The sequence below is a fragment of the Ostrea edulis genome, chromosome 2 (genome assembly GCF_947568905.1).
Source record: "Ostrea edulis chromosome 2, xbOstEdul1.1, whole genome shotgun sequence".
In the NCBI taxonomy this organism is placed as follows: domain Eukaryota; kingdom Metazoa; phylum Mollusca; class Bivalvia; order Ostreida; family Ostreidae; genus Ostrea; species Ostrea edulis.
Genome location: NC_079165.1, coordinates 71,357,941 through 71,373,709, shown reverse-complemented (window position 1 = coordinate 71,373,709; position 15,769 = coordinate 71,357,941). Strand labels below are relative to the sequence as shown.

The 15,769-nt window shown below is 34.2% G+C and overlaps 1 protein-coding gene across 2 annotated transcripts; it reads right to left on the bottom strand.

Moving 5' to 3' along the window:
* Nucleotides 1-4,196: 4,196 nt before the first annotated feature.
* LOC125680693 (uridine-cytidine kinase 2-like) lies at nt 4,197-15,084 on the bottom strand. Of its 2 annotated transcripts, XM_048920411.2 has the most exons (8): nt 15,012-15,084; nt 14,738-14,860; nt 13,185-13,344; nt 12,839-12,935; nt 11,492-11,634; nt 10,728-10,825; nt 10,385-10,433; nt 4,197-5,456 (listed from the first exon to the last, which is right to left on the bottom strand). In XM_048920411.2, exons 2-8 carry the CDS (start codon nt 14,858-14,860, stop codon nt 5,344-5,346), a joined length of 783 nt encoding a protein of 260 aa, XP_048776368.1. In that variant the 5' UTR covers nt 15,012-15,084; the 3' UTR covers nt 4,197-5,343. The 2 variants fall into 2 exon arrangements, with proteins under 2 accessions (XP_048776368.1, XP_048776367.1); XM_048920410.2 differs by having other exon boundaries at nt 14,738-15,050.
* Nucleotides 15,085-15,769: the final 685 nt, after the last annotated feature.

Here is a 15,769-nt window from a genome sequence, read left to right as displayed (position 1 = left end):
TTGTTATATATTTGTTATCTTCTGTTATGTGAAAATCATCTTCAAAATGGTTATTTTGGCCCAAAAATGTAAATATAAATTGAGATGCTGTGAAAATATTATGCTGAGAAAGGGCAGATTTTTTAAATGTATTTTAACAAGCATTCATATATGAACATAATATGTGAGTTTGAATGAAAAATCACAAGTCAAATTTTTAAAATATTCATATTAGTGGTGTTGCAGTGCCGTATTTTTGACTGCCGAGGGCCTGTATTGAGTTCAATTTTGTACCACCATTATTAAAAAACATGAAACTATGTTAAAATTTCACTTTTAATTATTTAGTTAAACATATCTATTTCATATTTGAGGGAAAAAATTGCAGCATCATACCTCAAACAAAATTTTATGGACATATTCTAGGACTTCTTCAATGAATTCTGATATTGCCGTTTGACAAATGGGGGTACACGTAATAAAAATACCATAATTTACTCATTATACTGACAACCCCCCATTTTTTTGTTTTTATCATACCCTGAAATGAACAATCTAAGTATCTAAACTCAAATTTTTGAGAAATCACAAGTAGGTCCAGGACTAGGGACCTACCTTAATAAATGTGTAAACTTTAAATCATGCGTTTTTTATTAATAACACAGTGAATTTAAAAGGAATCAAACACTGAGGATTAAAACACCGATAAAACACGGCTCGGGCCTCGTCATAGCGATCTCGACATAAGTGTTATCGATTTTTTTTCTTCCCATTATTGCGTCATAGCTCCGCACGCGCTCCTATCTCATAGCGCTCTCCCAAGTTTAACCGTCCTAGCCCGGCACACACAGTCCTAGCACGCGCTACCTCGGCACGCGCAGTCCTAGCACGCGCTACCTCGGCACGCGAAACCCTAGATCGGCGAACCCTACGCCCGCTCTCGAATGCACTCTAAAACTTGACCTTTTGACCTCAAAAGTGCACTCAGTTGAACCACCCATCTAGTCGGGTTATACTACTTTCAGTTTTAAACACATTTTAAAATATCCCAGTCAATAGCATGAATGAATATAAGTTACCGTACCTATACTGGATTCCTAAGTTCAGAAAAACCCTTACAGAGATACGTACATTGCTGGATCCAGTAAGTGTTCTACCAAGCCTCTATCTTTGCTCCTCACGGAAATATTAACTGCTAACCCCTAGGGGAAAAGGTTAGCTGCTATATAACCATTTTTCGGGGGGTGGGGGGCTACACAACACAACACCCCCAGCTACTCACAATCACACGAAGTACTCATAACTTAATAAAATCATATAGCAAAAATCAATTTGGATAAAAAATTTGTGATAAACTCCTATAGTCAGTATTCTAGGTAACGCTAATATGCTTGTATGTATTTTTCCTGTGAAGTACATATTAAACTACTTAAGGATGCTTATCTATGTAGTAAATCTTTACATTTAAACAGCAAACGGTCATGGTACACACTAGTAGAAAAAGCTTTAGAATATATTAAAATTGGATATCCGTTAAGAGATTTTAGTCAGTATAGATTTAAGAAAATTGTAAAGAAATTACTCTGTGGTAAATACACTGAAACCTGGTACAATAATCGAAATAAATTAATTGATGGGAAACTGTGCACTTATTTTAAGCTTAAGGAGCACTTTGGTTTTGAGAACTATCTTAATAAAATTAAAAATTTTGATATTAGACGATCTATTTGTAAGTTACGGATATCAGCTCATGAATTAATGATTGAAGTTGGTAGATATTCTGGTATTACTAGGAATGAACGAATATGTAACAAATGCAACTCCGGTTTATTAGGTGATGAGATCCATTTTTTTTTTTTTTTTTTTTGATTAAATGTGAAAAGTTTGCTGATGAAAGAAAATCTTTTTGTGGTGCTATAGAAAAAACAGTTAAAAATTTTACCAAACTCAATGATGAACAAAAATTCATTACATTCTATGTTCTGAAGAATCTAATTAAAATTAGATGTTTGATCCGCTCGCGTACTCGCATATGTATGCGAGTACGCGAGCGGATCAAACATCTAATTTTAATTAGATTGTGTTCTGAAGAGCCATCCATTCTAAATATAACTGGAAAATTTATTTTGAACAATATATGACACTGTATTTGTATATAACTATGTGTTATGTAATCACTTCTTTCTTTACTTGTATATGTACATTATTTGTATGTATTTTCATGCTGCCCCTTGAGGGCCCTTGATTGGAAATAAATATAGTTAGTTAGTTTATAGGCCTAATTACTTATGTCGAAAGCTGGTGCGATTGAAATATTTTTATGAATTACTTCCCACCCCAATTAACCCCCCAAAATGATTGACAACAAATGAAAACATTATTTACTTGAATTTCTTCCATTAATAAGCTCTATTACGGTAACAAATTAATGGATATATTGTTTAGAAACATCGGAAACATAGAGCGTGGTGTCTGCAGCGTAATGGAGGACAGGCACGTGATGAAAGTATGGCTACAGTGTAGTGAAAAATTCAACTCAATCAGGATAAGACTGACATAATATACAACCACACGTTATCATAACAGAAGTAAACATGTACTTATACCAACCAACTGTTTACAAGTTATCACAACAGAAGTAAACATGTACTTATACCAACCAACTGTTTACAAGTTTTAAGATTTCCTGTTATTTTCCTGAATTCGAACGTACAGCAGGGGCGGACCCAGGAATTGTGGTTACGGGGGGTGCCACTTTATGAGGCAGGCGCAGGGGGTCTGGGGCAGGCGCAGTGGGTCCAGGGCGAAGCCCCCCGGAAGCTCCTGGATTTTACAGATTTTATAGAGCTTGAAATGTCTCCAATTTAGTCATTTGTATACTATTTTCTATCATTTTTTTAAGACGAAAATTTTAAGGGTTTTTTAAAAAAAAAATTAAGTTCTCCCAATAAAATATTTCAAGAAATTAAAATATTTTGTTATTCATTTCTCCGGGAGTGGAAGAAATTATTGCTTTTATCGTTTAGTACATTTTTCTAAAGAAGATACCACGATTTACCTTAAATTTGAAAAGGGGGGGGCTGTACAGGATTACATTACAAACAGTGTAATTTCAATTCAGCAAGTAACCGATTCGAATCAACAAGATGAAGACTCGCGCAAGTCGGGAAATTCAATTCAATATCATTAGAGCTGGGCTGCATTCAAGATCGTAGCGGCTAGCCTAGATATCTAAGTATATTGAGCGTACTGTGTGAATTAGCGCCTGTTATTCCTACGTAGGGCTAGCCTAGCACATCTTTCAATATCGTAGCGCTACCGAGCCCTACGTAGTCGCTACGATCTTGAACGCAGCCCTGGTGATATTTAGGGATTTATACATGGAATTTTCAACTTTAAACAAAACATCCGGACATCAATAATAGAAATTGAGACTGGAATACCCATTTGTTGTTGTTTTAAAATGCTATGATATTCTTTAGAAATTTACATTCGATCGACTGCGTCATGTAAGCGTTGGAACCTGGGGAAAGGGGGCTCACGGCAGGTGTGACCAGTCAACGAAGGATGCTTACTCCTCTTGGGAACTTTATCTCACTTCTGGTGCGCCCAAGAGTCCGTGTTCGCCCGGCTCTTCATTTGCATTCTTATCAGTAAATTATTAAGCTTAAAGAGGTTCTTACCTGAGATTTTGCAGTTAGGCCTATGTCATTTTTTTTGGCAAGTGTATTTTTGATTTCTACATTGAAGGAGAATTAGGAAATTAAAAATAAAGATACCATCAATTTATCAATTGGAGTCATCAATGAATGGTTTCTTTTCTTTCTTTTTTCCCCCTTATTTCCTCAATTTTTGTAAAAAGAAACCATTTATCACAAGTAAAGTTACATTTGTAGATTCTGGACAAGGGGTCCAAACCAGACTTCAACCCCATCCCACCCCTCAAGCAACATTTGTAATTTTTATGTTTATTGCATACATCAATACATTATTTCAGTTGTAAATTGTTGGAATCCACCTATAAAACATTATTTGATATACACCACCACACCCTCTGCAAAAATCTATGAGGTCTTGTACAAGTTGTAACATACCACACCCCTTCCTTGGGTCACTTGCAACATTTTCTTTTCTCACTGGCAGTAAGCCTCTACAATGATTGTTCTGGGTTTTTTACCTTGGGGAACTATGTTAACAATGAAAACTGATCTGTAGCATTCTGTTTACAATTTTTATTCCTGTGAATATACATTTATTTCCCTAATATAATTTTGATGAGGAAAAATTATAAAACAAGTACGATGTTGATGTATATACATACTGGACAGTTTCACCACAAAAATTTCATTCTAAACATTTGTATAACAGCATATGTATAAAATAATACACATCTATGTAACCACACATGAAAAACATGCATCTGATAACCCAAGCATACAACTGAGATACCTATGTACACTAATTCACCGACAGTAACAATTAGACAATAGTTTCGTGTATCATAAAAACTGTTCAATACATGTAGTTTGAAATTTTTCAAGCTATAGATATGTACATGTATTTATCACAGTGACAATAATTATGAAATACTATATGAACACTGTGTACAGTTTACTAATTTTGAAATTCACATTTACAGTATCTACCAGTATGTCAATTTTGAAAATATTTTAATGTGCAAAACTTTTTTAACTTTCACAGATATAAAAATATACATATATGGATTATTTCTGGACTTTATTCATTTAACTTTGCACCCAAGAGGATTAGGAAAAGTGAACTTGTAATATTTAAAGATACTATAAAATGTTATATAAATTACACGTTTGAATTAAGATTATCTTCTCCTTTCTTCATTTAGACAACTAACAATCTAGTTAATGCCCAAGCTAGTATCAAGTTACCAAATTAACACAAATGTTGTCACCCACTAAAAAATTAACCTGATATTACAAAATTTTATCTGCTCGTTAAGTAAACTTCGCATACAATAAACACAACCAATTCTTCAAAACCATCTGTCTAGAGCAAAATTATTTTAAGCTTTATACAGTCATTCATCAGTTCTTTTCTAGCAGAAGTATTTTCCCTTTTCAACTGTTCAAAAATTTGTATATTCTACATTAGTATACAAGATCAGAACAGGTATGTTGAATCATTGACAACTATACACTGTATATACAATGTATATCAAATCTAAAAAGCTCAAAATATGGCAGTGAAAATAGTTCAGAATCAATTATCTAAAAATGCATGAATCAGTTATTCAAAAATACATGTGTATCAACAGGTACATGTACAAGTAAATTATTACTAGGTCAATACAGTTTCTAAATAACATGGCTTAGAATAGTCAATGCAATGTTAATGTGGCCTGCCCACAAAAGAGTCCGAGTTGTGCCGTGGTCGCTTGTTGACCATGTTTTTAGATGGACGTAGTAGCTCTTGAATGTGCTGCACAATTAAATCAATTGCCACTGCAATGAGATATCATCCATTAAATCATTTCAATACTGCTATTTAATGGGACATGGACACAATTTTTGGATATTTAATCTTTTAAAACATAGCAACACACCTAAATTTCAACAAGAGGCCCATGGGCCACATCGTTAACATGAATCACCTTGGTCCTGCTGTTGTTCAGCTACTGTGATTTTTAAAAGATTTTTTGCAATCTTTATTCCATGAAAAAATTTGACCCCATATTGTGGTTCCAACCAAGCCTCATAGAGTCACAACATAACAATGATATAAAGTCACAGTTAAAAAGATGTAAGGTCATTCCATAATGAATTTATACACAAGACATGAAATCCCTACCTTAACCAGTTCAGGGGATATTAAGTTAACTCTTCTTAAAAGTCAGTCAAAATCCAAGATCAAGGTTACAATGTTACAATCTTTGGTACCAAAACGAAATCTCTTGTCACAAGGAATGCCTAATTACATGAAATATGTCACAAGGAATGCCTAATTACATGAAATATGTTACAAGGAATGCCTAATTACATGAAATATGTCACAAGGAATGCATAATTACATGAAATATGTCACAAGGAATGCCAAATTACATGAAATGTGTCACAAGGAATGCCTAATTACATGAAATGTGTCACAAGGAATGCATAATTACATGAAATATGTCACAAGGAATGCCTAATTACATGAAATATGTTACAAGGAATGCCTAATTACATGAAATATGTCACAAGGAATGCATAATTACATGAAATATGTCACAAGGAATGCCTAATTACATGAAATGTGTCACAAGGAATGCCTAATTACATGAAATGTGTCACAAGGAATGCCTAATTACATGAAATATGTCACAAGGAATGCCTAATTACATGAAATGTGTCACAAGGAATGCCTAATTACATATATCACTCTCTATTCAAAGGTTTTTAGTAGGTAAATCTTAAGTTTTAAAATTTGGATCAAACTCCAAGGTCAAGGTCACGAGATCAAACAGCCCTATCATTCACATTCTAAAGTTATGAACAAGGTTGAGGTTTCAGACAGACAGGACACCCCACCCCCCCCAACACACACTTCTTTAGTCATGGGGCATAATAAAAGCATCAATCCATAGACCTTAGGAACTTTTATATTTTGATTTAATATGGTCCTGCTAATCTTGAACAGAATTTGTTTTCATTAATTTCCTGTATATTTCCAAATCAAACATTATGGCTCCACCTTTGGGACCCCTGAATTGATCAAACTTGCACCAGCAGATCCTTGCATATCAATATGATTAAATCATGGCCCTGCTGTTTTTGAGAAGATTTTCAAAGATGTGTCCACTTTCCCTTTACATGTATATTCCACAGGCACCTGAAGGAAGTATGGATACTTATTACTAGGGGTGAATCAATATATCGATATATTGAAATGTACCGGTATACGCCTGTCCAGTGATATACGATAAGGTGTTTCGACGATACGATACGATATAATGTCGGGTTTAAAAATAGCCCTTTTAATAGTCGGGATCGAAGTTCATCATTTAAGGTGGATCAATCCTCATGTGACTTATCAATATTAATGGTTAAAAGTGGAAAAACTTTATTGATTTCCATTCAATATAGTTAAATTTACACAATAACCATAGAAAATGTGTATGTTGCCACATTAAAAAGAAAAAAAAAGGAAGTATATGTTAACATCAGAAAATCACACATTTTCGTTGTACAGAATAATTAAAATAGATAAAATCTTGTTGAAATGACAAATTTTAAATGTCAACAGTTTGAGAAAACTGTTAATTCATAAATATGTATAAATTAATTGTGGATATTAGGGAAATCATGCATAATAGACATGCAGTAGAAGAAATACCAGCATAGGAATTATTGCCCTTGATAACATTTTTTTAATTATGAAGAATTGATTATCTATAGAAAATATACACTTTTCAATATCAATAGTTTACCAAATTTTTTATTTTATGTAGTAAATAAAATTCCTCTGAAGATATATTTCTTTCATGCGCAAAGTTTAATTTGATGAAGATTTTTCAAATACCTATGACATCACACGAGGATCGATTAACCTTAAAAATGGCTTCTAACGGGAACACGATTCCTCAGACTTTAATACCCGCTTTTACATTGTGACATCAGAGATTCCTCAGACTTTAATACCCGCTTTTACATTGTGACATTGGAGTTTCCTCAGACTTTAATTGTTGTTGTTTGTTTTGTTATGAAAAAAAGAAAGATATTAAACCACTTCATTTTTTTAAATTTTGATATTTTACTTCAGAAAATGCTTAAAGGCATAGTGTCTATCTTTTATCTCAAAAATGACATCACAATATTTTGCAAGAACTCCAAAAAATAAATTTGTATTATTAATTATGAGTTATCTATAGTTGCAGTGCTTTGAAATTGAAGTCATTTTGACATTTTAGCCCTTTATAAAATTTTTGTCTGAAGGACAATATATTAAACTGGTACCCCGCTGATTGGTGGCTACACACAAACATAAGAGATGTGAAGTCAACAGGATACCAGTTTAGGCAAATGAGAACAGGGAATTATTTTGTAATTACTATCGTATCCAATGTGTTTGTAAACATTCTGAAGAACTGTTTGTGATTTTCTAGTTACGATCTTAAATTTCGCCACTTTTTGAAACATGCAATCCCCCCCCCCCCCCCCCCCTTTAGATAATTTTTTTTGCAGCGATAATTTCTCTGAAATGTGTGGATTCCCTGTCTATCTCATTCCTCTTTCAATTTATGTAATTGTTTCACACTTTTTGTAAGCTTTAGAGATTGGCCTTCTACTGGTATAATAGAATGCTAATAAAAAATCTTTTATCATAAAGCATGAAACGATTACATAAATCAAAAGATGGATGAGATAGACTGGGAATCCATACATTTCAGAGAAATTATCGCTGCAAAAAAAATTATCTAAAGGGGGGGGGGGGGATAAGTATCCATATTTCAGGTGCCTGTGATATGTATTCATATAAAATGGTGATCCTATTGTGGCCCAATCTTAACAACACCTCCCAGTTGGTCATGATTTGAACATACTTCAATCTGCACTACCTGGGCATGTTTGCATATTGATACGAGTATTCATGGCCCTGTTGTTATTGAGAAGATTTTTCATATATATTCTTATGTAAAACTCTGATCCCCTAATGTGGCCTCATTCTACCCCAGCAGAGAACCAGAATTTGAACAAAGAAACTGCACAATCTGGAATTGCTTGCATATTGATATGAGTAACCATGTCCCTGTTGTTCTTGAGAAGAAGATTTTCAAAGATTTATCCTATTGTATATATTCCCACCTAAAACTTTACTCCTACCTCCAGGGACCACAGAACAAACTTCAATCTGTACCACTTGGGAATGCTCACTTATCAATATGATTAATCATTGGCCATGTCGTTCTTGAGAAGAAGATTTTAAAAGATTTATCACCATAGAAAACTTTGATCTCCTATTGTGGTCCCACCCTACATCTTTGTCAAGATGAATTCATAAAAATTTCAACTTTTCTGGCTTAGTGGTTCCTCAAGATGTTTAAATGACCCCACCCTATTTTTGCCTTTTCTTGATTATTTCCCCTTTGAAGGGAGCATGACCCTTCATCTGAAGAAGCTTGAATCCCCTTCACCCAAGGATGATTTGTGCCAAGTTTGATTGAAATTAGCCTAGTAGTTCTTGAAAAAGAAGATTTTTAAAAGATGCCACAAGATGTTTACCAATTCTTGATTATTTCCACTTCAAAAAGTGCTTGGCATTTCTTGGAACAAACTTGAATCCTTTTTTATCCAAGCATGCTTTGTGGCAAGTTTGGCTGAAATTCGCCCTGTGGTTCTGAGAACAAGGCAATAATATTACAGACGGGCAGACAGACTAACATCAGTAAAAAAGTGATCAGATTAGCTCCCTTGAGTTTTCAGCTCATGTTTGCTAAAAACTGATGTAAAAGATGTATAGGAAATGTCTACACTTTTCCTTTTCAAAATAAGGCATGATCCCTGTTTATGTTTACATGCCACGTAACTCAACTATCAGTTGTCAGCTTTGGTGAAAAAAAGCTTTTATAATGAAGAATTTCTGTTCTTTTTTTAATATTTGTGTTTGCTCCCTAAATTGATTTATCATTAACAAAACATTCTCAATTTCTATTGATTAAAAACAATGTCCATGCCCCTTTAATCCATGTATCTTTACAGCTGTGTTAAACTGATATAATATCTACTTCCTCAAGACTGCTAATACAGGTGACTCTCGATAACTCGAGGTCCACAGGACTGCTGAAAAACTGTGAGAGATCAAGAGTTTGAGATTTTAAGACTTGACTGCATCCAGAAATCAGCAATCCATGTATTTCACATCTTATACTAACAGGGTTGCTCCTTAGTTTTTGTGCAAGATGTTGTTAAAGCAGATTCAATTCATACATGTATTCTATGATAGCTGAATTGCAGTCTGATTAAAACTAGACCTTCAATTTCGCTCCCCCCTGCGGGCATACAAAAAAAGAGGGAACAAGATTGAAGGTCTGGTTTTAAACAGACTGGCTGAATTGACACATCTTTTAATTATCACCTTAAATACTCCTCTTATTTTCACGTCTCAAAATCATAGTCTTGAAACAACATATATTTTGAGCTACCAAGAGTGGCTAGCGAAGATGGAGTGAAATATGACGAAATAGGTACCTGTATAACTGGACCCAGATTTTACTTCAAGAAATCAAGAACTTTGAGAGATCAAAAGTTCAAGAGTAAATCTGCTTCATTATTTAGAGAAAAAAATCAGAACCAAGACTTTCCTCAAGAGATCAATATCTACAAGAGATCAATGTTTGAACCATGGAGATTCACCTGTATTATATAAATCATAAACCTACAAGTCTATACATTACCTGTGTTATCAGCTCCTCTTGGTATTATCACATCAGCATATTTTTTTGTCTGTAAAATAAGAAAAAATGAAGTACATGTAACTATTCTTGGAATAGCAACACCACAGCAAAATGATAACTACATGTACTTTATGCTTCGTTAAACTTCAATAAATATTAATTTGCATCTCTATTCAAATACCCAACAGATTTAATGGCATTATATCTACATGATATAGCTTTACACGTGAAACCAATTCTTATTTGAATCTTCTTTCATCTTGATACCGATGTCTTGTGTGTGCTTGTCTTAAAACTGTTTTACTTATCCCTTTAAAATGTGTTCCTGTAGAAGGGAACTTACCGGGAGACAGAATTCCTCAAACGCTGGCTTGACTAGAGTAGTGTATTGGTGTAGTATGTTTTCAATGTCTCTCCCTCTCTCTTTTGTATCTCTAAGTACTGAGTCAAAAGTAAAATACAAACCATAACGTTTAATTTTACAGTCAACAATAAAGTTAACCTTTGATGACATTGTGTACATTTTATTCTTCAAAACATTTGCGATTATCAGTACATAAAAAGAAGAAAATGAAGGGAACTTTCAATGACACTACACACCAAGATTAAGGACAGTCAGAACCCTGATCATGTGATTGAAATATCACATCAGAGGCCCCCCATAATAAAAGTCATTAAGTGACAGTCCTCCTTTACCAGCTGGGTACATATTGTGATGTCACAATGATAAGGCTCTCAAACCTAAGCAAATTAGAGAATTGCTAGGGTGTGAAATTTTATTTCTGCCCATTCTCCTTCAACTTCCATGAAATATTCTGAGTACATTTGGTTCATATATTTCTTTTGAATCTTACAATATTTATGAGCAATGCAAGTATTATTTATTATAATAATGAATATCACGATAATAGGCAATTATAGTCATCAGAATGTACAAAATTGATTGTTGCTGAGATCTTAGATACATAAAATTTTTGTGATTAAGAAGGGTTGAAGGAGTAAAGCAATAATATAATGATAACTTACAATTGATAACTAAATTTCATATCACAAAACAAAAGTTTAGAGACTCATATATATTGTAGATATATAAATTGTACAGTGTACCTCTTCTGGCTAATCTTGTATCTGGATCTGTGTCCACGAAAAGCTTCATGTGATACATGTCTCGAAGTTCTTTGAAATAAAACACTAAGATGCCCTCAAAGAGAACAACATCAGCAGGATATACAGTATGCCATTGCTCATCTCTGAAAGCAGTCATAAAGAGAGGAAATTAGATCACCATTAATTTTTTATGTAAGAAGATTCATTCTCTACTATTAATCTACAAATCAGAGTTGCATAGAAGTTGATTAATAGTTCAACAAATTTCAACAAAGGCTTATGCAAACTATCTAAGTCAACTACAAAAGAAACCTAAATTCCGCAGGAAATCTGAAACACATGCAACGAACTTGCATAAATATCCTCAAAATTATCTGCCAATGTTACTGTGGGCACACAATACTTGAAACCTTACATAAACATTTCATGGATATAGCAATTAAAAATTTATTCACAAATTACAATAAAAAAAACCTTTGATTATCAAAAACTTATCTCAATTTATGCAAACCAAATTTGATCATGACAACACTTTTAGCAATCCTTTCATTAATCAAATTGAATTTTTTGCTCTGCTAAGAAGTCTTGATGTTAGCAAGCTGACTGATTTTTATAACATAGATATAAATGTCCTTTGGAAGCTCTCTGCACCAATCACATACATACCAACTCAAGGATAAGTAGGACAGTGGCATGAAAAATTAAATGTATTGTACATGGAATTTACTCAGATTTGATAAAATCTTAGTATAGGAGATCATCAAAACAAATATATCCAAACGGGGGGAGGGGGGGGGGGGGGGTATCTTGTGATTGTAGGACTTACGGGCATCAATGGGTAAACTCCTCTGAAAATCTACTTTATTTTTCAAAACTTGATACAATATTTTTATGTACTTAATGTGTCATGGCATTATGAAGTAATCAAGCTGACCTCAGAGCTGAACTAGAGAGACATTACACTTTGTGCACTTGCACTAATATTATCTTCATACAAATTTAAACAGTATACGAAATGTTTGTCAATATCTTGATATTCGAAAGAGTTACACAAATGAAACCTGTTCTGAATATTTCAAGGGAAAATAAAAAATCCCAAAAATCACATCCCAGCAAATTTCTTTTCTGGTCGGGTTTGAGAGCCTTATCACTGTGACATCACAATGTACTCAATAGCTAAAAACATCACAGCCTACTAGAGGACATACAGTAGTTTAGTCAGATATGATGCCATAGGTTGTAAAGCAAAGACAAGTCACTGTTATGACTGATATAATGTATTTCAAACATGTGACCAACATTTTGTCTACCCTTAATCAATGCCAGTATTGCCACTGGAATACAAACCTGGCATTTTTCACATAGTTATACTGGGGCAATTTCACTGACTTCCCAGCTACCAATTCTTTCAATGTGTTCAACATGAAATCAAAATCAAAAGCATCTGAAAAGAGATTAATTAATGATGACCATGATGATAACATACGGGAGCAATAACTGTTAGCAATCAAGTTAACACCTAAACTGTTAGATCAAGTTTATATAAATGCATATGATGATTTTAAATCTGATAACATGAAGTCAAATGGTATACCTATGTATATTACATTAAATTAAATAGAGCATGTCTGATGTTCACTCAGAACTCAAATCACTAGATGAGAATGGATATAAGGTGATAAGATGGGCATACCTGGATGATCGAAGTTGAATTCTCCCTTCAGTGCTTTAGCATTCTCTTGGTCTGTGAGTTCACGATAGAATGTGTCCTGGTTGATAATGACTACCTGTCTCTGTCGATGGTCCACATCATCCTGACCCAGCTGCTGCATGATTTTGGCACACACCGAGGACTACATAGAAATTTTAGATTATTAGTTGTTTTAAATTAAAATGCACATATCTTTAACATTGAACAGTATCGTAATAGAGGGCAAAGCCCTCTCACGACCCGAAGAGCCGTGAGAGCGGAGCTCTCTCTATAGGCAGCGATTTTTTTCTACCCGCTGGTACTGGTACCGGTACCCATTCAATTGGGAAAAATAGTGTCAAAATCGAACAAATTGGGAATTTTCTACCAATGTATCGGCAAATAATTTCAACTAAAAGAAAAGAAAAAAGAGAACAAAACAAGTAGTCATCCCTTTGTAAACCTTTTTACGGTAATATTTGCTGTTGTGATACATAAGGAATCGTCGTAGCTTCATTTTAGAATCGTCGTAGCTCTACAAAACACGCGCACTGCCATGATCTGTACTTTTGATTTAACACTGGAAGTGAACAATTTAGTTAACTTGTACAACGTTTTAGACTAAGTAAATTACGATGTCGGCGGTCTATTTTTCCGCAAGTAAATTGGGAATTTTTAGTCTCAAAATTGGGAAAAATCAATGGTTTTTGGCATTGGGAATGGTACCGTTTATCGGTACCAGTTATATAAGGAAAAAAATCACTGATAGGTAACATGTATATACATGTTAAAAGGAAAATATTGGAAAATAATGAAAAATTAAACCATATCTGTGGTACTAATGGCGTCGATTCAAATATTAGCGCGTGGACATGTATTTCTCCATTTTGAATCTCGTCTACCCTAGTTCACGTCGATCTGAGATGTTACATAAAATTCGTAAAAGCATGTAAATCTTATTTTCTTAATCAAATATAATCACTCCACGATTAACGCCATGTTTGTTGTTGTGGTTCAAACGCTATGTTTGTAAATTTGCTAAATAACCGAGCTGAATATGACGTCACAATGTACTGTTACATCGACTGCGTTATATTTCCCGCGTTCAATATATAGGCGGATCAAATATCCAAAATTAGGATGCTTTGATACAGCTCCGTCCTCATGCTAACTTTAGGATGCTTTGATACAGCTCCGTCCTCGTGTTAACTTTAGGATGTTTTGATGCAGCTCCGTCCTCGTGCTAACTTTAGGATGCTTTGATACAGCTCCGTCCTCATGCTAACTGTTTTTGTTCTGTTATGGATATAGATACTAATGCCAAAATTTGTTTGCTTCGCCCTCAAACACGGTCACGCCGTAAAACATATTATTTTCTTATTCTTATTTTATTTTGATATTTAGTTTTCATCATTTTGGGGGGCATAGCACAAATATTGCAACTAAGATCTCAAATTTTGCCAAGTATAAAAAAAGTATACACAGTAGGCAAACACGTAAAATCTGGAATACACTTAATGCATGTCTAACAAATGAAACAGAGTATTGAATTCTACTTTGCCAGAAGCAGTTCCGCCAGCTACACCAATAACAAATGGCTTTGGAACCCTCTCTCTGTCGTATCCATTTTTTCTCTGCCCATTGTTTGAACATCCTGATCTGCTAGCTGCAGCCATCATCTGAAATGTGGAGTTTGTTGCAAAATATCTACAGAAATTCCAATATTTTTGCCGTAAGATCATAACTGATCCTATGACAAGACCTTTGACTTCGCAAAAGAGGGTTTATGAACAAGTCAAATACACATGACGCAATAAAAATTGCACTCACATGGTTTTTTGTTGATTTTTACGACATTCTCTAAAATTCGAATCATTTACGGCAAACGGCAACATAATAAGTCGTACTTTAATGATGTCGTGCACGTCCCTTCTATTTGATAATCTTGATATTCAAATAAACATCAACATCATCGAATATACATCAAGATTTATATGTATATAAATATATCAAGATTATCGAATATAAATCAGATTCAGGGAAGGATCCAAGAATTGTGGTTACGGGGACGCCACTTTATGAGGCAGTGAGTCCAGGGCGAAGCCCTGGTGGGGGTCCAGGGGGCGAAGCCACCGAAAGCTCCTGGATTATACAGATTTTATTGGACTTGAAATATTTCTCCTATTAAGTCGTTTGTAATATTTTCTATCATTTTAATAAGGTGAAATTAATAAAAAGACCCAAATTTTAAGAGTTTTTTGGGAAAAACTAGGTTCTCCCAATAAAGTAATTCAAGAAATCAAAGGATTTTGTCATTTATTTCTCCGGGAGTGGAAGAAATTATTGCTTCTTTTATCGTTTAGTACATTTTTCGAAACAAGATACCGCGATTTGGGTAAATTTGAAAATTTTAGGGGGGGGGGGGTGCGCGCCGGCTGCGCCCCCTCTAAATCCGCCACTGAGATTTACGCATATAAACACCAAGATTATCGAATATACATCGAGATTTGAATAATAGCACAACGTTTTACATGCCATATAACATTAAACGTGTACATGTACAATCATTCCATATTGCTCAGGAATAT